At 37.8% G+C, this 22,547-nt stretch overlaps 1 protein-coding gene across 1 annotated transcript; it reads right to left on the reverse strand.

Moving 5' to 3' along the window:
* Positions 1–7,798: 7,798 nt before the first annotated feature.
* On the reverse strand, positions 7,799–21,856 carry LOC115433834 (translin-associated protein X-like). Its single transcript, XM_030155378.1, has 6 exons — positions 21,307–21,856; positions 20,301–20,384; positions 20,110–20,224; positions 19,777–19,907; positions 11,552–11,673; positions 7,799–8,684 (listed from the first exon to the last, which is right to left on the reverse strand). Exons 1-6 carry the CDS (start codon positions 21,320–21,322, stop codon positions 8,307–8,309), a joined length of 846 nt encoding a protein of 281 aa, XP_030011238.1. The 5' UTR covers positions 21,323–21,856; the 3' UTR covers positions 7,799–8,306.
* Positions 21,857–22,547: the final 691 nt, after the last annotated feature.

A 22,547-nucleotide genomic window follows, 5' to 3' on the forward strand; every position in this document is an offset into this window, starting at 1 on the left:
CCAGACCGGGACCTCCTCCAGACCGGGACCTCCTCCAGACCGGGTCCTCCTTAGACCTGGTCCTCCTTAGACCTGGTCCTCCTCCAGACCAGGACCTCCTCCAGACCGGGTCCTCCTCCAGACCGGGTCCTCCTTAGACCTGGTCCTCCTTAGACCTGGTCCTCCTCCAGACCAGGACCTCCTCCAGACCGGGTCTTCCTTAGACCTGGTCCTCCTCCTCTGAGTCCGTTATATTTTTTAAACCAGTTTCTGTTTTTTTTTTCCATGAATTTGAAAAAGTCAAACAGGAGGAGTTAAATCTGAAACAGAAAAACAGTTCAACATGTGTCTGATAAAAAAAAAAAAAAAAGACTGAAAATAAAAGAACAAACATCTGTAGAAGGGAGAACAAAAAAAGGACTAATAATGCAAAAAAAAAGTGAATAAAAAAGCTAAATAATGCGTAAAATGAATAAAAACTGTATCAAATAATCAGTGACATGAGCTAAACTGAATAAGATAAGAAAATGAAAAAAACAGAACAAAGTAATATGTAAAATGAAAAAAAAAGTGTTAAATTAATAAAATGAACAAAAATGGGAAAAGTAGATAATATGTGCAAATCTGAACAAAATGTATAAAATAATTAGTAATATTAATTAACATGGATAAGGAGTAAAATTTAAAAAATAAATAAATAACAATATGTAAAATGAACAAAAATGAGAAAATGAATTTGATAATATAGAAGATGACCAAAAATGGATAAAGTAGTCAGTAAAAAAAATAAATAAATAAATTTTATATATATATATATATATATATATATATATATATATATATATATATATATATATATATATATATATATATATATATATATATATATATATACACACAGGGTGGGGAAGCAAAATGTACAATATTTTGAGGCAGGGATTGAAAGACAGTGTATGACCAATTAGTTTATTGAAAGTCATGAGAATTTATTTGCCACAAGAAAATGTCCATAATAGAAAATGTTTTTATTCTATGTGTCCTCCTTCTTTCTCAATAACTGCCTTCACACGCTTCCTGAAACTTGCGCAAGTGTTCCTCAAATATTGGGGTGACAACTTCTCCCATTCTTCTTTAATAGTATCTTCCAGACTTTCTCATAATAGTTTTGCTCATAGTCATTCTCTTCTTTCCATTATAAACAGTCTTTATGGACACTCCAACTATTTTTGAAATCTCCTTTGGTGTGACGAGTGCATTCAGCAAATCACACACTCTTTGACGTTTGCTTTCCTGATTACTCATATGGGCAAACGTTTCTGAAAAGGTATGGATAATAGTGTTAGGTATGATTATGACATCAATATGTTTGGGTTCAAAACAATTGCCGTAGTGCCTGCTGAGAAAAAACAACTAAATGTTCATTGTAAATTTTGCTTCCCCACCCTGAATATATATATATATATATATATATATATATATATATATATATATATATATATATGTATGTATATATGAGAAGAAGGTCTGAATGTGAGAAAGAAAGAAAAATCAGAACAAAACAGAAAATGAAAACAGACAAAACATTAACACAGAGATAATAATAATACTAGTACTACCTGGCAGAGGTGTTTCTGTCAGACTGCAGTGGAAGCTGAGCTTCCCCTAAAATTACGGAAATTAAATGCTCACATCTGTTCAGTTGTTTTCATTTCATTGACTCCAAATGTGTTGGAACATGTTCATCTCTCAGACCAGTTGGTTCAGAATCAGTTTGATCCCAGATCAGTGGACTAGATGTTGTTCAGTTCTCCATTCTCGTGTCTCTGTTTTCTCCTCCATCTCTGCTCAGTGCATTTGTCCGTAGACGCTCAGCGTCCATGCACTTCAGTGGGACTGAGTGGAACTGGTTTTTTCATTGACTCTAAACTGGACGCTAATTGAATAAATGCCATGATGTTGTCCCGCCCCCGGACGCTCTGCGTCTCTGGGGGTGAATGGAGCTGTGGGCGGAGCTCGGCCGGGCTGGACAGTGAGCTTCCACGTGCTGATTGGAGGATCGGTCGAAAGGCTGAATCCGGTTTGATTGACAGCTGTTTTCAGATCTCCTCCTTCACTGACACAGTTCAGTTTAATACCGTCACACATTCTGCTGTGAAATCAGAGAAACCACTACCAAATTACTTGTTCATTTCTTGCACTGTAAATAAAACACACTCATTGTACTTCCTTGTTTCAATTTAACATAATTTCAACTTATTCTTGTTTACTTGGTACGATAAGGTCACTGACCAGTTTCTTAAAAAGGAACGAAGGACGAATTTATGTTTAAACAACTTTACCGTTTTTTTGATGTAAGCCGACAATGAGCTCCCCCTGTCTGAAAGACGAGCAGCCGCCACTGCTAACTAGTACCACTAATCCTAACCATCATATGTCTATCACTGAATTAAATTTATTCACTTCATCTACAGAATAAGCAACAAAAAGAACAAAATATAAAAAAATGATGAAACAATAAACAGAAATGAACATTTATTCCATTTCATCTTCATCCTGATCAACAACAACCTCCACATGAATCTGAACCGAAAAGACATAAAATATCATATTTGGGATTAAAGGATCATATTCAGATCATCAATAAATGATCAATTTGTCGTTTGTAGCATCACTGCATCCAAATGAAGAGAAATCATAAAAAAAAAAAAAAAATCAGCAAAATGAACAGAAATGAACGAAGGAAGCAAGAAAATAAAGAAAAAAATAAAACAATCTGTAAAATAAAAGGTAATAAAGTGAAAAAATTAACAAAATCAAGAAAAGTGAACAAAGATATTAAAACAATTAATACAATTAACAAAAAATTCTAAAATAATAAGAGGTTTTTAGTCGAGGAAATGAAACTAATGTTTTTATAAATTAAATATTTCATTATTCAGTTCATCAGTGTTTGGACCAGAAGGAGTCCAGTGAAGTACAGATACTTCATACACTGAAGTACTGCTGTAAAAGTACAACCCTCTACTGTGGGTTTAGTTCGGAGTCTGTGACGGTTCTTCTTCTGTCTCTGATTTTCTGTCAGATTCTTCTTCTGTGGTTACAATAGGAGGTTGATTGACAGGTGAAGTTTCCCGTTTTCACCACTAGGGAGCAGTGTCTACTCATATCAGACTGTTATCGGTTTATTTATTGGTTTAACTCTATTTTTTATTGATTATCCATCAGGTAAATGATGCTCAGAGACGTCATTATATTCACATTTAACAAGAAAGTAAAAATAACAGTGGAATTAAATGAAAAATAAATAAATAAATAAAAAACAGATAATGAGGTTTGATTTATGGCTGTAGGATGTAAATACTGCAGTAGAGTCAGTTTTTTCCTTTTATACAAAGTTTATTGTCTGTAGAAAAATGAGACCACGTTAAATTAATACAAAAATAAAAGGAACATTTAGTTCATAAAATAGACTGAATGTAGTTTAAACAACATTTTTTACATTTAAATCATGTTTTGCTTAAATTTTAACCAGTTTCAATGGATATAATCAGATCATGAACAGTAACATTTGAACTAAAACAGAAAGAAAACTGATTTTTTTTTTTTTTTTTTTTTTTTTTTTTTTTTTACGTGTTTTCACTAAAGAACGTCTGACTGATGTGATTCAGTGACTATATATATATATATATATATATATATATATATATATATATATATATATATATATATATATATATATATATATATATGATTATTTATTTTTATTAAATGATTAAATGAAGTCATTATTGAAAGTAATCAGATTAAATTCTACTTGGATCCAGTGAAATATTCAGTCAAACTGAGGATGAACTTAATCCTCTATAATATGACTCATCACTTATATAAAATAATTAGATACTTTGTCGAGTCCTGGATGAAAAACTGGGTCAGAACCAGAACCAGACGTTCCTGTAGTTCTCAGATTCACCACCAGGTGTCGCACCTTCACCATAAACAGAAAATATCAAACAGATTAAACATGAACATTAGGATCAAATACAGGTTTTATCAGGTTCATGATCCATGTATTTAGTTTTTAAACAGTAAAACTGATGTTTAATGATCAGAAAACTTGGATTAATAAGTGATTTTTGTGATGAAGTATAGATTTATTTAAATATGAAGTTAAACCCAGGTTTTATATTTATATTTTAATGCAGAGACATTTTGACATAAAATGCTGATTAATGGTGTTCGACTGGTGGTCCATGGCCCTAATGTGGCTCCAAATGAATAAACCAAATGGAACACGATTATTATTTAGTCATATGTTACTGTCAATCTTTTACCATTAAATGTGAAATCAAAACACTGAATAAAATCTGTTTCAACATTTCATCAAATTTTTCTAAACTCAGATACTTTATTTATCAAAACACTGATAATTATTTAATTAAAATAGTCCAGGGGTTCCCAAAGTGGGGTACATGTACCCCCAGGGGTACTTGGAAGAAGCCCAGGGGGTATTTGACATTTTTTTGGAAAAATCCATTAAATAAGTCATCATGTACTAAATACAAAATAAATAATGAGAATTAATGCTGAAATATAAAACACAATAAATACATTCATATGATAGTTTTATTAACTTTGGTAACATTTGAAGAACATTTACATTTGATATTATTCAAAATGAGCTTATTTGAGTAGATAATTATTTTTTTGTTGATGAAAGGTTCATTCATTAATTAATGACCTTTTTTTAATTTTCCTTATGAATGAAAGAGGGAACTTTTCACTTAAAATTTTGCACAAAATTTACTTATTTAAAAATGTGTTATTTTTTATATATTACAGTTAAAAATGTTTTTTGCCTAATTTTTTTTCAATCAAAAATGCTGAAGTGAGAGTTGGGGGTAAAAAGTCTATTTCAGGGGAAACTCCACTGTAAAAAGTTAGAGAAATACTGAAATAGTCAAAATAAGTCAAATTTAACAGTAACAGAATAAGAGTAAATCATTCATTCAAACTCGGCTTTGGGGCTGTTGTTTGGTTAGAGGGGCTGTTGTTTGGTTGGTGGGGCTGTTGTTTGGTTGGAGGGGCTGTTGTTTGGTTAGAGGGGCTGTTGTTTGGTTAGAGGGGCTGTTGTTTGGTTGGTGGGGCTGTTGTTTGGTTGGAGGGGCTGTTGTTTGGTTAGAGGGGCTGTTGTTTGGTTAGAGGGGCTGTTGTTTGGTTGGAGGGGCTGTTGTTTGGTTAGAGGGGCTGTTGTTTGGTTGGAGGGGCTGTTGTTTGGTTAGAGGGGCTGTTGTTTGGTTGGTGGGGCTGTTGTTTGGTTGGTGGGGCTGTTGTTTGGTTGTTGGGGCTGTTGTTTGGTTGGTGGGCCTGTTGTTTGGTTAGAGGGGCTGATGTTTGGTTGGTGGGGCTGTTGTTTGGTTAGAGGGGCTGTTTGGTTAGAGGGGCTGTTTGGTTAGAGGGGCTGTTGTTTGGTTAGAGGGGCTGTTGTTTGGTTAGAGGGGCTGATGTTTGGTTGGTGGGGCTGTTGTTTGGTTAGAGGGGCTGTTGTTTGGTTAGAGGGGCTGTTGTTTGGTTAGAGGGGCTGTTGTTTGGTTAGAGGGGCTGTTGTTTGGTTGGTGGGGCTGTTGTTTGGTTGGTGGGGCTGTTGTTTGGTTGGTGGGGCTGTTGTTTGGTTAGAGGGGCTGTTGTTTGGTTGGTGGGGCTGTTGTTTGGTTAGTGGGGCTGTTGTTTGGTTGGTGGGGCTGTTGTTTGGTTAGAGGGGCTGTTGTTTGGTTGGTGGGGCTGTTGTTTGGTTGGTGGGCCTGTTGTTTGGTTAGAGGGGCTGTTGTTTGGTTGGTGGGGCTGTTGTTTGGTTGGTGGGCCTGTTGTTTGGTTAGAGGGGCTGATGTTTGGTTAGAGGGGCTGATGTTTGGTTAGAGGGGCTGTTTGGTTAGAGGGGCTGATGTTTGGTTAGAGGGGCTGTTGTTTGGTTAGAGGGGCTGTTGTTTGGTTGGTGGGGCTGTTGTTTGGTTAGAGGGGCTGTTGTTTGGTTAGAGGGGCTGTTGTTTGGTTGGTGGGGCTGTTGTTTGGTTGGTGGGCCTGTTGTTTGGTTGGTGGGGCTGTTGTTTGGTTGGTGGGCCTGTTGTTTGGTTAGAGGGGCTGTTGTTTGGTTAGAGGGGCTGTTGTTTGGTTAGAGGGGCTGATGTTTGGTTAGAGGGGCTGATGTTTGGTTAGAGGGGCTGTTTGGTTAGAGGGGCTGATGTTTGGTTAGAGGGGCTGATGTTTGGTTAGAGGGGCTGTTGTTTGGTTAGAGGGGCTGTTGTTTGGTTGGTGGGGCTGTTGTTTGGTTAGAGGGGCTGTTGTTTGGTTAGAGGGGCTGTTGTTTGGTTAGAGGGGCTGTTGTTTGGTTGGTGGGCCTGTTGTTTGGTTGGTGGGGCTGTTGTTTGGTTGGTGGGCCTGTTGTTTGGTTAGAGGGGCTGTTGTTTGGTTAGAGGGGCTGTTGTTTGGTTAGAGGGGCTGTTGTTTGGTTAGAGGGGCTGTTGTTTGGTTGGTGGGCCTGTTGTTTGGTTAGAGGGGCTGTTGTTTGGTTAGAGGGGCTGTTTGGTTAGAGGGGCTGTTGTTTGGTTAGAGGGGCTGTTGTTTGGTTGGTGGGGCTGTTGTTTGGTTAGAGGGGCTGTTGTTTGGTTAGAGGGGCTGTTGTTTTGTTAGAGGGGCTGTTGTTTGGTTAGAGGGGCTGTTGTTTGGTTAGAGGGGCTGTTGTTTGGTTAGAGGGGCTGTTGTTTGGTTAGAGGGGCTGTTGTTTGGTTAGAGGGGCTGATGTTTGGTTAGAGGGGCTGTTGTTTGGTTAGAGGGGCTGATGTTTGGTTAGAGGGGCTGTTGTTTGGTTAGAGGGGCTGTTGTTTGGTTAGAGGGGCTGTTGCAGCTGATGGCCTCACCTGAGATGATCAGAGCACAATAGAGGACGGATGTAAAAACACACACTCAGATATTATCAACGCAAGGAATCATGGGAGATTTGGCACAAAACCTTTATTCAAGAAAACAACTGGAGTCATCAGATGAAAATCAGAGAAAAGACACAGAGCCGTTGCCAACGGCAACAGAACAAATGGAACATATGTAAACTAAAATGGACCGCCATCTGGAGGAGGAATACAACCAGGACCAGGACTAGAACCAGGACTAGAACCAGAACTAGAACCAGGACTAGAACCAGGACCAGTACTAGAACCAGAACTAGAACCAGGACCAGAACTAGAACCAGGACCAGTACTAGAACCAGGACCAGGACTAGAACCAGAACCAGAACCAGGACTAGAACCAGGACCAGGACTAGAACCAGAACTAGAACCAGGACCAGAACTAGAACGAGGACCAGTACTAGAACCAGGACCAGGACTAGAACCAGAACCAGAACCAGGACTAGAACCAGGACCAGGACTAGAACCAGAACTAGAACCAGGACCAGGACTAGAACCAGAACCAGAACCAGGACTAGAACCAGGACCAGTACTAGAACCAGAACCAGCTCAATGAAAGGAAAAAAACACAAGGAGAAAAAACTTAACATCAGTGTTTAAGGAGGAACAAAGTGAACATTCGCAGATGAAACACATCCTGGTTTTATGGTTTGGTTCATGTTTTTCCATCATCAGAAAATTCAGTTTAGATTTGATCAGATTAAAATGTAGAAGAAAAACTGATGATCTGATTAACGAGTAAATTTTTGAAGAAAAAAATGAAACATTTACAAGAAAAAAAATGTAGTTTCTGTCAGTAACGTGAATATTCGGAGATAAAACTTGTTTCTAAACTCAAACTGCAGGTTTTTTTTTTTTTTTTAATGAATAATCCTTTTTTCTTTAACAGTAAATTTAAGACTGAATGACACTAATATCAGCTCAGTTTTGACTTTTTTCTTGTAAAATTAAATGACCTCAGTAAACATATATTCCAGTAGAATTATGACTTTAATCTCAGATATTCAGAGCTGCTTCACTGAAATATTTCACCAAAAAATTCAGATTAACGTCATAATTTATAGAAAAAACCATGAATATTCTATGAGACTAACATCAGAAAACAGAACCATGGAAGTGAATTTATATCAGAGGTTTTCAGACTGATCTCAGGTCAGTCTCAGTCATTTTTCCTGCAGATTCTCATAAACGTCCGTCTTTAACTTCACAGAATATTCACATATGATCTTGACTCTGGATGTTTTACTCCATTTTTTTTCTCTTCAATGGTCCTGATTGGCTGTCGTCCGACCCGGCGCTCCGCCCACAGAGACCCGGTTCCAGTGTCAGTACAGAGGGCGTAACCCAGGGTGATCCTGGAGTGGGCGGGACCTACACCACTCCCTCGTCGGGGTCGATGAGCGTCGTCCGACTGGAGAAGACGTCGGCCAACATGTGTTTGGGGATCTCGGAGCCGCGGACGCGCAGGGTGTAGCAGGCGTCCTCCACTTTGCCCAGACTCTGACGGAGCGTGTGCAGCTTCTTGGAGACCTCGTACGGACCCGTGTTCCCGATGTACGAGAAGCCGTCGTGGATCTGCCGCAGGAACTGGCTGAGGCGGAACGGCGTGTCGATGTCGCCGTTGCCCACGCTGCTGATGCACATCCTCATCAGCTCCCCGGTGAGGTCGGCCACGCCCAGCAGGTAGTCTGAGGGCGTCACCTGGAAGGTCAGCACCTGGGCACTGAGAGGCGGGGCTTCACACGAACCCTGGACCAGAGGTAAACCACCAGAGGACAGACCGCATGAGTAAAACCAGCCCACCTGCCTGGGCCAGGTCGACTTACAATAATCTGTTTCTACCTGTGTCTGGAAACGAGCCAATCACAAAACCAAATACACTAAAATGTACTAAAGTCACTGAAATACACAAGGAAACATGCTAAAATACACTAAAATGTACTAAAGTGCACTGAAATACATAAGGACACATGCTAAAATACACTAAAATGTACTAAAGTGCACTGAAATACACAAGGACACATGCTAAAATACACCAAAATGTACTAAAGTGCACTGAAATACACAAGGACACATGCTAAAATACACCAAAATGTACTAAAGTGCACTGAAATACACAAGGACACATGCTAAAATACACTAAAATGTACTAAAGTCACTGAAATACACAAGGAAACATGCTAAAATACACTAAAATGTACTAAAGTGCACTGAAATACACAAGGACACATGCTAAAATACACTAAAATGTACTAAAGTGCACTGAAATACACAAGGACACATGCTAAAATACACTAAAATGTACTAAAGTGCACTGAAATACATAAGGACACATGCTAAAATACACTAAAATGTACTAAAGTGCACTGAAATACACAAGGACACATGCTAAAATACACCAAAATGTACTAAAGTGCACTGAAATACACAAGGACACATGCTAAAATACACTAAAATGTACTAAAGTGCACTGAAATACACAAGGACACATGCTAAAATACACTAAAATGTACTAAAATACACTGAAATACAAAAGGACACATGCTAAAATACACTAAAATGTACTAAAGTGCACTGAAATACACAAGGACACATGCTAAAATACACTAAAATGTACTAAAGTGCACTGAAATACACAAGGACACATGCTAAAATACACTAAAATGTACTAAAGTGCACTGAAATACACAAGGACACATGCTAAAATACACTAAAATGTACTAAAATACACTGAAATACAAAAGGACACATGCTAAAATACACTAAAATGTAGTAAAGTGCACTGAAATACACAAGGAAACATGCTAAAATACACTAAAATGTACTAAAGTGCACTGAAATACACAAGGACACATGCTAAAATACACTAAAATGTACTAAAGTGCACTGAAATACACAAGGACACATGCTAAAATACACTAAAATGTACTAAAGTGCATTGAAATACACAAGGACACATGCTAAAATACGCTAAAATGTACTAAAATACACTGAAATACAAAAGGACACATGCTAAAATACACTAAAATGTAGTACACTGAAATACACAAGGAAACATGCTAAAATACTGTAAAAAAAAATACATTAAAATATTCTAAAATACACTAAAGTGCACTGTAATACACAAGAAAATACACTAAATTACTTCAAAAAATACATTAAAATATCCTAAAATACACTAAAGTGCACTGTAATACACAAGAAAATACACTAAAATACTTTTTAAAAAATACATTAAAATATCCTAAAATACACTAAAATGTACTCAAGTGCACTGAAATAAACAAGAAAGCATGCTAAAATACACAAAAATACTTAAAAAAAATACATTAAAATATCCTAAAATACATTAAAATGTACTAAAGTGCACTGAAATACACAAAGAAACATGCTAAAATACTTAAAAAATGTATGCTAAAATATAACAAAATATCCTAAAATACACTAAAATGTACTAAAGTGCACTGAAATACACAAGGAAACATGCTAAAATACTTAAAAAAAACAAAACAACAACACACATTAACATATCCTAAAACACACTAAAGTGCATTGTAATACACAAGACAATACACTAAAATACTTCAAAAAATACATTAAAATATCCTAAAATACACTAAAATGTTTTCAAGTCCACTGAAATACAAAAGAAAATTTGCTAAAATACACTAAAATACTTTTAAAAATACACTAAAATACACTAAAATACAATAAAATGCATAAAAATGCACTTAAATACACAAAAATATCCTAAAATACAGTAAAATGTTCTAAAATGCACTGAAATACACAAGGAAATATCCTAAAATACATAAAAAATACAATAAAATATGCTAAAATACAATAAAATGCACAAAAAATACATTTAAATGCACAAAAATATCCTAAAATACACAAAATGTACTAAAATGAGCCAAAGTACAAAACAAATATGCTAAAATAGACTAAAATACACCAAAAATATGATAAAATATACAAAAAATATGATAAAATATATATTAAAAAATGCGCTAAAATACATAAAGGATCCAATCCGGCCCAAAGTGCTAAAATGACACTGTATACGTTAAACATAAAAGGAGTCAAACTGGTTTTAGTTCAGGGCCCACAAACACCCCAGTGTGATATTAGATGAAATAAAAGCATAAATATTAACCTATAAATAATGATGACGCCCAATTTTCTTCTTGATTCAATGTGAAAAAAGTAAAATTAAATGACACAAATATTTGCATGTACAAACTATCCTTTAACAGTAAAATGTGACTAAACTGAACTGTCTTCATATAAATCAGTGTAATTTTACTAATATTCTGTCTGTTATTAAATGTTTGGTGTATTTGTGGATCCACTGGGTCTGTACATTCTGTTCATAATAAACCGAGACATAATATTGTTAAAATTACACTGATATTTCTTCAATAAGTTCAGGTTGTTCATGTTATTCACATTTTTTTCTAATTTAATGTTAGTTTTTTTCACACTAAAATAAAGACAAAAAGATGGTCTTACTCTTTCTAAGTCATCATGTCTATATTTGACTGGTCCGGTCCAGTCTGCCGGTCCTGGTCTAAGGCCCTGGTTCTGTTGGAAGTGTGGGTGTTGTGCAGACGTACCTTGTGCTCGTGCGTCTCCGTCCTCATGAACACCAGTCTGGCATTGATCTCCTCCAGGCTGATTAGGCTGTGGTGGCGGATGTAATGTTGGAAGGACACGGCCTCCACGTACTCCTGGATCCCTGAACCACAAAAAAAAAAACCAAACACAACTCATCAGGAGTCAGAGACGGTCCGAGCTGGAGCCGAGGGGAACCTGGACTAGACCAAAGGAGTTAGAACCAGAACCAGAACCATAGACCCAAACCTGGACCTGAACAGACGTCAAACTCATGTTAGTTTGTGGTAAACCTGGTTTTTAAAGGGTTAAAATCTGACACTTACTGTGTATTTGGTATTTTTGTTAATGGCTAAAGTTGATGAAATGCAAAAAAAAAGGAAAAAAGTTCAAAACAAACGTATGAAAAACATTCTGACATAACGACGACACTGTGTAGATGATGAGCTGTAGGTGAGTAGAAGAGCGTCTGACACCACGGCGTTCATGAACACTGTTTCATATGACCAGCTGAGTCACTTTGTCAGGTTTTTCAGGAAACACAAAAAAACTTGATCAGAAAACGAGCATTTGATGATTTTTGGCAAAAAAGTCACTGTTGTCAATGAAGTTGACGAAATGAACCTTCACACAATCATAGATGTCAGCGTCGTATTTTCACGTCCAGCGCTTGTTTCATCTTTTATGGATCAGTTCAAACAACAGGATTTCATCAACTTTTACTCAGGATCAAGCTTTAGTTCAGTTTATTTTAGATTCTACATAAATTAACGAAACACAGAAAAAGTATTTAAAACTAGAAGCACTCGGAGAGCGCAGACCTCCGCCAAGGCTGATCAGTGGCCCCCCCCCGTGGGCCCCCCCACGCCAAGGAGGTTATGTTTTTGCCAGGGTTTGTTTGTCTGTCTGTCTGTCCGTTAGTGTGCAACATAACTCAAAAAGTTATGGACAGATTTTGATGAAATTTTCTGGTCTGCCCCCCCCCCCCCCCCGATCACCACCAAAATTTAATCATTTCTTCCTTATCCCATTTCCAACAAACCCTGAAAATTTCATCAAAATCTGTCCATAACTTTTTCAGTTATGTTGCACACTAACGGACAGACAAACAAACAGACAGACAGACAAACAAACAGACAGACAGACAAACAAACAAACCCTGGCAAAAACATAACCTCCTTGGCGGAGGTAACTATTAAAGAGAATTGACTGAATGAGTTTATTACACGTCGCCTCAGTACATCTGATTAAAATCTAATATAATTAATCTGATCTAATCTAATCTAATCTGATCTGATCTAATGTGATCGAATCAAATCGAATCATTCATTCATTTTCTGAACCCGCTTTATCCTCACTAGGGTCACGGGGGGTCACTTGGAGCCTATCCCAGCTACCTATGGGCGAAGGCGGGGTTCACCCTGGACATGCCTCCAGTTCATCGCAGGGCTGAACATATAAAGACAATCACTCTCACATTTACACCTATGGGCGATTTAGATTAACCAATTAACCTATCAGTGCATGTGTTTGGATGGTGGGAGGAGCCGGAGTACCCGGAGAGAACCCACGCAGACACGGGGAAAAAATGCAAACTCCACCCAGAAAGGTCCCACCCCCCATCGACTGGTGTTGGAATCAAACCCAGGACCTTGCTAATATACTAATACACTAATCTAATCTGATTTAATCTAATCTAATATAATCTGATCTGATCTAAAAGTAGTAGATCTTTCGGTTAAAATCAGACAAAAATAAAATAATAACTTTATTTGTATAGCACCTTTAAAAACAAAGATTACAAAGTGCTTTGACAGAGGGCACAACAGCAGGATACACGAAGCGAGTAAAAACACTAAAACAGAAGCAACACAATTAGAGAGATGTAAGAACAAGTTAATAATCAAACAGGATCAAATTTAAAAATTAAAATTAAAAATTAAGGTCAAAAAAGGGGACAGACATCGCATAAAAGCAAGTCTATAAAAATGTGTTTTAAGAAGTAATTTAAAAGATGTTACTGATTCCGCAAGCCTTATCTCCTGGGGCAGGCCGTTCCAAAGTCGAGGGGCTCTGATGGAAAAGGCCCGGTCACCTTTTGATTTAAGCCTCGACTTTGGAACAGCCAGGAGCCCTCTGCCCCCCCGAGGATCTAAGGCTGCGTGCTGGCTCGTAGTCAACTAGCATTTCTTCTATATAACTTGGGACCAGGCCCATTCGAGCTTTAAAAGTGATCAGTAAAATCTTAAAATCAATTCTAAAACACAGGGAGCCAGTGGAGGGATGCAAGGATAGGAGTGATATGATGTTGTCTGTTAAAACTACTGCTCATTTTCCTTTACAGATTAAATCAGGTTAAATTAAATCATCCATTAAAGGAGTCTTAACTGGTGATAATTATCAGTAAAGTCGTGGTTCTTCATTTTCATCTGACTTTGCGTCTTTTTTCCGTTTTTCTTCATTTATTGTCTATAACGCTCATCGTATCTGCTCGGTGACAGACGAAGGCGATACGTGGAATAAGGCGTGCTTCCTGTGGCGTCTTCTGATTGGCCGATGAGCCTCGTTTGTTTTCTGCTCCTGTGTAAACAATGAGCCAATAATGGCAGGACGGAAGGACTCTGCTGAGTTTACTTTAGGAGGCGTTCAAAGGCAGCGTCTCCTCCGTGAATGCGGACCAGGAGGCGGGAGGAGGTGGGAGGAGGACGGCGTCCACCTGCGTCTGAGGGTCAGCGCTGTCGGACGAGGACGGCGGCGAGAAGACGACAACGCGTGGACGAGGACGGTTCAGATCAGGATGTCACAGGGTTTGGATCTGAAGACCATGACTATCTATGACACTGAAAAGTCCAATGCACCTCAAACACAACAGTGATTTCACTTTCATTTGAATCAGTTTGGTTCATTTTGGATCATTTATGGACATTTCACTGAATATTGAATTCATTTACATTCATTTGTTGTTTGTTTTCTTTTATTTTTGTTCATTTTTCTTCATTTACTGATTATTTGGGTCGTTCTCGTTCATTTGTTGTTTGTTTTCTTTTATTTTTGTTTATTTTTCTTCATTTTGTTGATTTTTTTGTTCATTTTTCTTCATTTTGTTGATTTTTTTGTTCATTTTTCTTCATTTTGTTGATTATTTTGGTTGTTTTCATTCATTTGTTGTTTGTTTTCTTTTATTTTTCTTCATTTTTCTTCACTTTGTTGATTATTTTGGTCATTTTCATTCATTTGTTGTTTGTTTTCTTTTATTTTTCTTCATTTTGTTGATTATTTTGTTCATTTTCCTTCATTTGTTTGTTTTCTTTTCTTTTTCTTCATTTTGTTGATTATTTTGTTCATTTTCATTAATTTGTTGCTTCTCTAACTTTACCCTGAAGTCTGTACAATATTTGTGTCATATTCAGTTCAATACTTTCTAAACATTGAAATAGCATAGTTTTCATCATAGATTTTATTATGTGGATTATTCATTTATGAATGTTTATATATTTTTATACAGACTAGTTTTATCTGTTTTTACTGAAACCAATGCATTGTCGCTTTGTTTTGCAGTGAATCTAAGATGTAATGTTTAAATGACAAAAAATGTGAACATTCACATTTTTAAAGGATAGTTTGTAGATGGAAACATTTTCATAAAGTAACTTGACTTTTTTCACTCTAAAACAGAAAAGATTGGAGTCGACATTATTTATAGGTTACGATGTTACTTCTTCTCCTGGTCTGACTCATTTTAGATCATATTGAGTCGAATGTTGAACCTGAACTAAATGAATTTAAATCAGTTTCTGACTTTGATCTCAGATGTTTGTTCAAATGTGTCCAATCCCAGTCAGATCCAGTGGTTCCCAGCCTTTTTTTTTTACTCCTGACCCCATTTTAACATCACAAATTTCTGGCGACCCCAGACAGTGAAAATGGAGATTTTTTTTTTTTTTTTTTGGGGGGGGGGATTAGTTTTTGATTCTGTAAAAGTTTTCTATCCTATGTTTCAAATCCAGGTCAACTTTAGAGGACATTTAGTCTATATAATATATATTATTATGGACGGAGGCAGTAAAGCCAGGTATAGATTACTGCACAAAGGGAGACTTGGATTTTCTTTGGTCAGGATATGTACAGTCACTCCATCTTGGATTTACAAGGCTGACAATTAAAGGTCCCGTATTATGCTATTTTTCAGTCACGTCATATAGGTCTCAGAAGCCCAAAAACATAGTATTTAAGTTTGTTCGCCCCAAAATCATCCTTTTTTTGGAGTTTCAGCGGTCGAAAAAGTCCCTCTCACCAGCCCTCCTCAGAACAGGCTGTTTCTGGGCCTGCTTCCGGGTATGCAAATGAACGCATCTGTCCACGCCCACTCCCCCTCCCCTCTCTGGGAGAGGACGCGGCTTCCGCTAGCGGTACTACGCGCTAATGTTGACTGTGAAGCCATGGCTCTCTCGTCTACAATACACGTCTCAGACAGAACGTCTTTCCAAACACTGGCTTTCTTTGCCTTGAGGCGTGATTGAGCCCCGACGGAAAACGGCGGTGTTGTGTCGGGTTCGTGGACCTGACACAGAAAGACGCCTGCCGCCACTAATGCAGGCAGCTACTAACAAGCTTGATGCTAACTCTACTGATGCCAACCACAAAAGGCCCGTGTTCAAAGTAGTTCTGTTGAATGTCTCTCGATATTATCAGCTCTTGCATGTCAACGGGGACGCAAACGTTAGCAGCAGTAACCGAGCTATGTTAGCTGCCATGCTAACGTTAGACGCACACATCAACAACCACCAGCTTATCCGTAATGTAGGGTTATGCAGTAAAGATACAAAAAAATAATAAGAACTTACATCTCCCACACTTGTACTTGGGTCACGAAGCGTTGGTACTGCGTCCTTCTTGATTCGGAGTCTTTGTGCTAAGCCGGAGCTGTATGGGCCCATGTTCGAAAAACACTCGTCCGTGAAATGCCGGGCACACACATACAAGCGTTTGGGAATGTTGTTTGGTCCATGACCATCACAGACAGAATCCAGCCACTTTTTACGGAGAGGCTCAGAAGTGGGGAGCAAAAATAAACTTTTGCGTTGGTATGTGCAGCCAACAACACCACAACTTGCGTGTCTCGCCTTCGCCATGTTTGTTGCCTAAGAGGTACTTCGCCAGGGCGGGGCTCGCTTTGCCAGGGTGGGGGCACAGTCAGGGGGAGGAGTTAAATCCGCTTATGTCGTCATAAGTGGACCCAACTCAAACTCGGCTGTTTGAGCATTTTCACTAAATGTGGTGTAGCAAGGCAGGGAGGAAACAGACAGTTTTCAAATTCGAACCTCATAATGAGGCTACTGCAACACACACTACTATAAGAAAACTGTCACAGAGTGAGATTTGCATAATACGGGACCTTTAATACTGAACAAACACGAACTGAAACTATGAATTCTGAAAGAGCTGCAGCATCTGAAACTGACCACAATGAACATTTGACAGAGAAACAGAACCACAGTGCTGCAGTTTCACAACCACAGTTTGTCTGAAATGGATTGGGATTGGCTCTGTACACTCAACACAGATGTTTTTTGGTAATTTTTTTTATCAATTACTTGAAATTCTAGAGGACCTCATTTGAATTCCACGCGACCCCACGTGGGGTCCTGACCCCAAGGTTGAAAAACCCTGCATTAGTCTGTCTGTGCCTCTGCACCTGAATCACTTCACAGTGAACACCTTCGGAGATGACTCCATCAGAAACACAGTCCACTTGTTTACAGAACAAACCCAAACATCATATTACCAAGTGCATTGTAGGAATGACGACCATGCGAAAGTGGTTTCTCACAGATTCTGGTAGAAAATTATCCAAATGGTTCTGAGGTAAACTTCAGTCCACCAGGGCTGTTTTATAGAATGAGTCTAGTCGGTGGATGGAGGTAAAGGACACATGTGGGTTCAACTTCACCAACAGACAAACTGAACCTGCAGGGAACTCATATTCCCACAATGCACTTTGTGACAAAATTTCCAAAAAGGCCTGAGTGATGTTTGGATTTGTTCTGTAAACAAGTAGACTGTGTTTATGATGGAGTCATGTATGAAGTTGTTCAGTGTGTAGGAAGTGATTCAGGTGCAGAAACACAGACAGACTAATGCACAGGTGTCAAACATGCGGCCCGGGGGCCAAAACTGGCCCACCAAAGGGTCCAATCCAGCTCATGGGATGAATGTGTGAAATGCAAAAATTATACTGAATATATTAACGATCAAGGATGTAAAAATCATTTTAGGTCAATTCAACCCAAAGTGGGTCAGAACCAGTAAAATACTATCATAATAACCTTTAAATAATGCAAATCACATTTTTTTCTCTTTTAGTGTAAAAAAAGTCAAATACACAAAAATGTTTACATTTAGACGAGCCCTTTTATAAAAAATGTGGACAACCAGAAAGGTCTTAAGAGAAGTATGTGGAATTTTAATAATATTCTAGCTGTTGTTTAAATGTTTGGTGCATTTGTGCACACTGTGATCTATAAATTATAATGTACATGTGTAAATGATAAACTGAGGCATAATATTGTTAAAATTACACTTATTTTTCTTTAGAATTTTCAGGTTATTCATATTTGTTCATGTTATATTTGAGTACAGTTTGTAGATGGTAAACATTTTCATTATGGAATTTGACTTTTTTTTCACTCAATAACAGAGAATACTTTAGAGTTTACATTATTTAGAAGTTTTTATCCTGTTATTTATATTATTTTACAGGTCCGGCCCACTTCAGATCATATTAGGCTGTATGTGGCCCCTGAACTAAAATGAGTCTGACACTGGACTAATGGATTAGAGATAATTAGGATCTGACTGGAGTTGGACACATTTGAACAAACATTTGGGATCAAAGGCAGGCGCTGCTTTAACGTCCCTGCTTTAAAAAGGTCCCGACATCACAAAAACACCAGACGGAGCCAGTCCAGAACTGGAGTCTTCAGGTCCAGCCGACAGCCTCAGAACTCAGACCCAAATCTAATAAAGCTGATAAAAATGAAGGGTCTAATTGGTGGGAACTGCCAGTGGTCACGTCGGAGGATGCAGTGGTGATTTCTGAGTGACCTCAATCTAAAAACGACTTCCACCAGATAACAGCGCTGCTTCGCTCCGCTAATGTTTCCCTCCGAGTCCGCAGACATTTGGACTACATTTAAGACTGATACCGACGCTGGGGGGAAACGCCGTTATCAGAGGGCGTGTCTGTCGGATCCAGGCTCGTATCGATGTCACGCTCTCACACAATCAGTCACCTCGCAATTACAGATAAGACGAGCAGAGCGAAAAGGACAAACAGCTCCGGCTGTTTGGAAAAACACACGCAGAGCTTTATTTACCTCTGAGACAAAGTCCAACGGCTCAGACGCATAGTTCCTGTTTATACAAAACACAGCAGAACTCCACTGAACCACACTGAACATTAGACCATCACAAAAAACCAACAACAGCAGCAGTTTAAATAAAGGGTCTGGACAAGGGTATTATTTCAGTTTTCGTTATTTTAGGGATACTACAGAAAAAAAACACTAAATCTAAGTCTTTACTTGCATTTTTATACTAATTCAACTTTGTCTGAGCTGAAAATACAAACAAAATGATCAGTAATGCGTGTATTTTTACAGAAATCACAATACTGTCTATAATAATAATAATTGCAGTGTGTTTTAGTTTCATTCTTCTAGTTTTACTGATGGAAATAGACAATGTAACATGTAATATTTATATACTGTATCTAGTTGTCAGTGTTTTTCAATTTTTCATGTATAAACACCGTAAAACAAACCAAAACAGAAACAAGAAAAGAGATATTTAAAAACTAATAAAAGCAGAAGAATATGGCAGTATTACACTTAGCAGATGGAGATAATATGAAAAAAAAACAAAACAAAACACTAAACCTCAATCTTTTCTTATGTTTTTGTATTTTTTTTTAATACTTATTCAAGTTTGTTTGAGCTGAAAATAGAAAGAAAATTATCAGTAATATGTGTATTTTAAACAGAAATTGGAATATTGTCTGTAGTAATAATCTGAGTGTGTTGTCGTTTCAGTCATTTATTGATGGAAATGAACAGCTGTCCCACTGTCACTGAATGAAACATCATCTTACATGAAAATGACAGAACCACAGTAAGTGTCATTACCTTCATTCAACTCTGTTTGTCCAGCAGGTGAAGGTTTGACTCACCTGGAGTGAACGCTCTGTGAAACTGGTGGATGTCTTCTCCTCTCAGCTCCTCAGCGATGAGACCGATCTTCTGCCTGACTCCGTCCAGCTTCACGTCTGCTTCGTTCAGGATGTCTTCAGCATCGGGGACGCTGACAACAGGTAAAAAAACAGAGTCAGAGTGAAGGACCCTCTATCTGCAGCATTTACAAAAAACATAGTTAATACACAACAGACAGAATGAGAGGAGAATCACATAAAAAAAAAAACACAAGTATTGAAACATTTAATAAAAAAGAAAAACGACCAAAAACACCTAACAGGACATGAACTCTTCCATAAAATGCTCCGTACCTGGTTACTCTGTGCAGAAGGAAAATGGTCCTTTTGCTTTCGATGGTGACGTCACGACTGATCTTCACCAGACGCTCATATTTGTCATGTTTGGTGTCAAGTTCTTGCTGGAAAACTGGAAATAAAAAATCAGTTAAAGATGCTGAAAAGTGTTTCCCTTCCTCCCTTCCCTCTGCTGAGGATGCAGTTACCTTTAAAGGCAGCGATGACGGGTGAAGTCTGGCTCGCATCATGGTCCTGAACGGTGTCATGGTTCCTCCGAGAACCTCCGTCACCTGATGGAGGGTCAGACAGTGGTGTTAGAACTCACAACCTCGACTTCTGCAGTCACAGGGAAAACAACCTTACATATTTATGATCATATTTAGGTTCAAATATCTGATATGAAGTGGGTGAGATACTTTCACCAATACATATGGAAAAAAATCTATTCCTCATCCTTTCTTTAATTGTCCTCCTGTTGATTCTAATGTTGAACTGACAATTATTATATAATCATTCTCATGACGAGTTAAAACCACTAAAAAAGAAAATGTCTTTTACATAGCTTTCATCTCTCATATTGCACTAATTTCTTAAATTTTATTGTGATGCTGTGAAAATATGTGTAAAGCATTTCATCTAAATACATATAAATGGACATAAAAGCTCTCAATCAACAACATTCCTGCACTTTAGGTATATTTTCATAATGACAGTCAATTTAGATTGTTTTATTTTTGTTTTATGTTTTATAAGTGACTGGCAAACACAAATAACCACCTGGTTTCTCCTTCAGGAGCCTTGAAATTGACATTTATTGAGATAATTGTCCATATGAGTTTTTATCTTCACACTTTTCATCAACGGCTTTCTTCAAAAGGTGAATCAGAGAAACGTGTTGACTAATCGATATTAACCCATTAACTTTGGAGGTAAAAGGTTTTCTTAGCTTGTAATGTCGCATTACACCTTATTCTGTTTATCTTGGTGTGTTTTGACGGTGAACTGTGGGAATAATTATGTGAAGCTTTCGTGCATCATTTTTAGCCCAAATAACGGAGGAAAAGGAGAGTGCAGGTTTGAAAAGAAGCCTAATAATGAACACATCTACCCGTCTGTTGATTCATGTGTAAACCATGCTGTGTTAATTAAAGTGGGTTAATGACATGCTAACATCTAAACAGACAACACCGGAGACTTCAGCACTGAACCTACCGTCTCGTCTATTCATGACTGATCTGAGGAGATGTCTTTAACCACCTTGAACTGTTTTAGACCTGGTTACGAGCAGCCGTTTGGTCAGTTAGTCAGTGTTGACATGAGCTCCGATGCTAGCCGGCTGGATAACGTCTGCAGACGCTAGCTTAGCTTAGCTCAATAGCTGTAGCTCGTCTGACTGTAACAGTAACGCGTCTAACACACAATGAACTACTAGGTTAACTGTAAATAGTCAACAAGGTGACAACAGTTGTATTTTTAGTGTCATGCATTAACGCAGGCTAACACTCGCCGCGTTTATTGCGCTGTTTAGTCGTAGAGGATGTTAGCACCATCTGAAGCTAATAGCCGCCGCTCTGCTACACAACACAGCGCGACAGGTCCGCCATTTTGGATTGGAAGCGGTTGTCAAAAAGAGCCGCAGATTCGACACTATTTCTAAACTCTCTGTTTGGACTCTTAGTCACTGCTCTTTAATCTGTAGTGATAACAAAAGAAAGATGTTTGTCTGCTCTGTGGTTAAACCATTGTGTATAAGCAGAGTTACATCTCCGCCATGTTGGACAGACAACTGGTGTCGAAAAAGCTTCGGAGGTTTGACGTTTTACTTGTTCACTCTTTGAGAATATAAAAGTGCATCATGGGATATGTAGTACAAGGTAAAAGAATACAGATTTAGGTTTCTTTTAAAGAAAATGTAACTCATTCTATTGGAAAGCACACTAAAGTCATTTTGTACCCACTCATTATATGTATAAGTATAATTTGTAACGTAATTACATTGTTACTTCAATTTGTAACATATTGTATAACTTTCAATTTGAATCCATGTAATTATATGTCAGTAATTACCCTTATTTTAGCAATTAGGCTTTATTTAACTTAAAATTGGCAAATACATTTTTTTAAAGTTTAGTTATTTTGAGGTATTCAATCAAAATCTACAGATGTGTTTTCATCTTATGTTTTATGCCTCATACATCTTTTTCATCATTTTTTGTGTGTTTTTACAGATTTTAAATTGTTAATGACTAGTTTTGTCTTTTCAGTTGTTTTTGTCTTGTTTTTAGCTTACCGGCCGACAGGCTGTAAGCTATTGTCGTCATGCAGCGTCTGTCGTCGTCGTTGTCATCTGTTGTCGTCATCTGTCGTTGTCCGTTACAAAAATTTCAATCGTCTTCTTCTCCGAAACTACAATTCTAATTAACTTCAAACTTGGTACACAGCTTCTTTATGAT

Source organism: Sphaeramia orbicularis, chromosome 15 (assembly GCF_902148855.1).
Source record: "Sphaeramia orbicularis chromosome 15, fSphaOr1.1, whole genome shotgun sequence".
In the NCBI taxonomy this organism is placed as follows: domain Eukaryota; kingdom Metazoa; phylum Chordata; class Actinopteri; order Kurtiformes; family Apogonidae; genus Sphaeramia; species Sphaeramia orbicularis.

Excerpts from the sequence above, each read along its gene's own strand:
- LOC115433834 (XM_030155378.1), bottom strand. Across the intron at positions 20,225-20,300 it reads CGTCATCGCTGCCTTTAAAG|TTTTCCAGCAAGAACTTGAC; the intron begins GTAACTGCATCC and ends TTTTATTTCCAG. Across the intron at positions 8,685-11,551 it reads CGGAGACGCACGAGCACAAG|GGTTCGTGTGAAGCCCCGCC; the intron begins GTACGTCTGCAC and ends CCTCTGGTCCAG.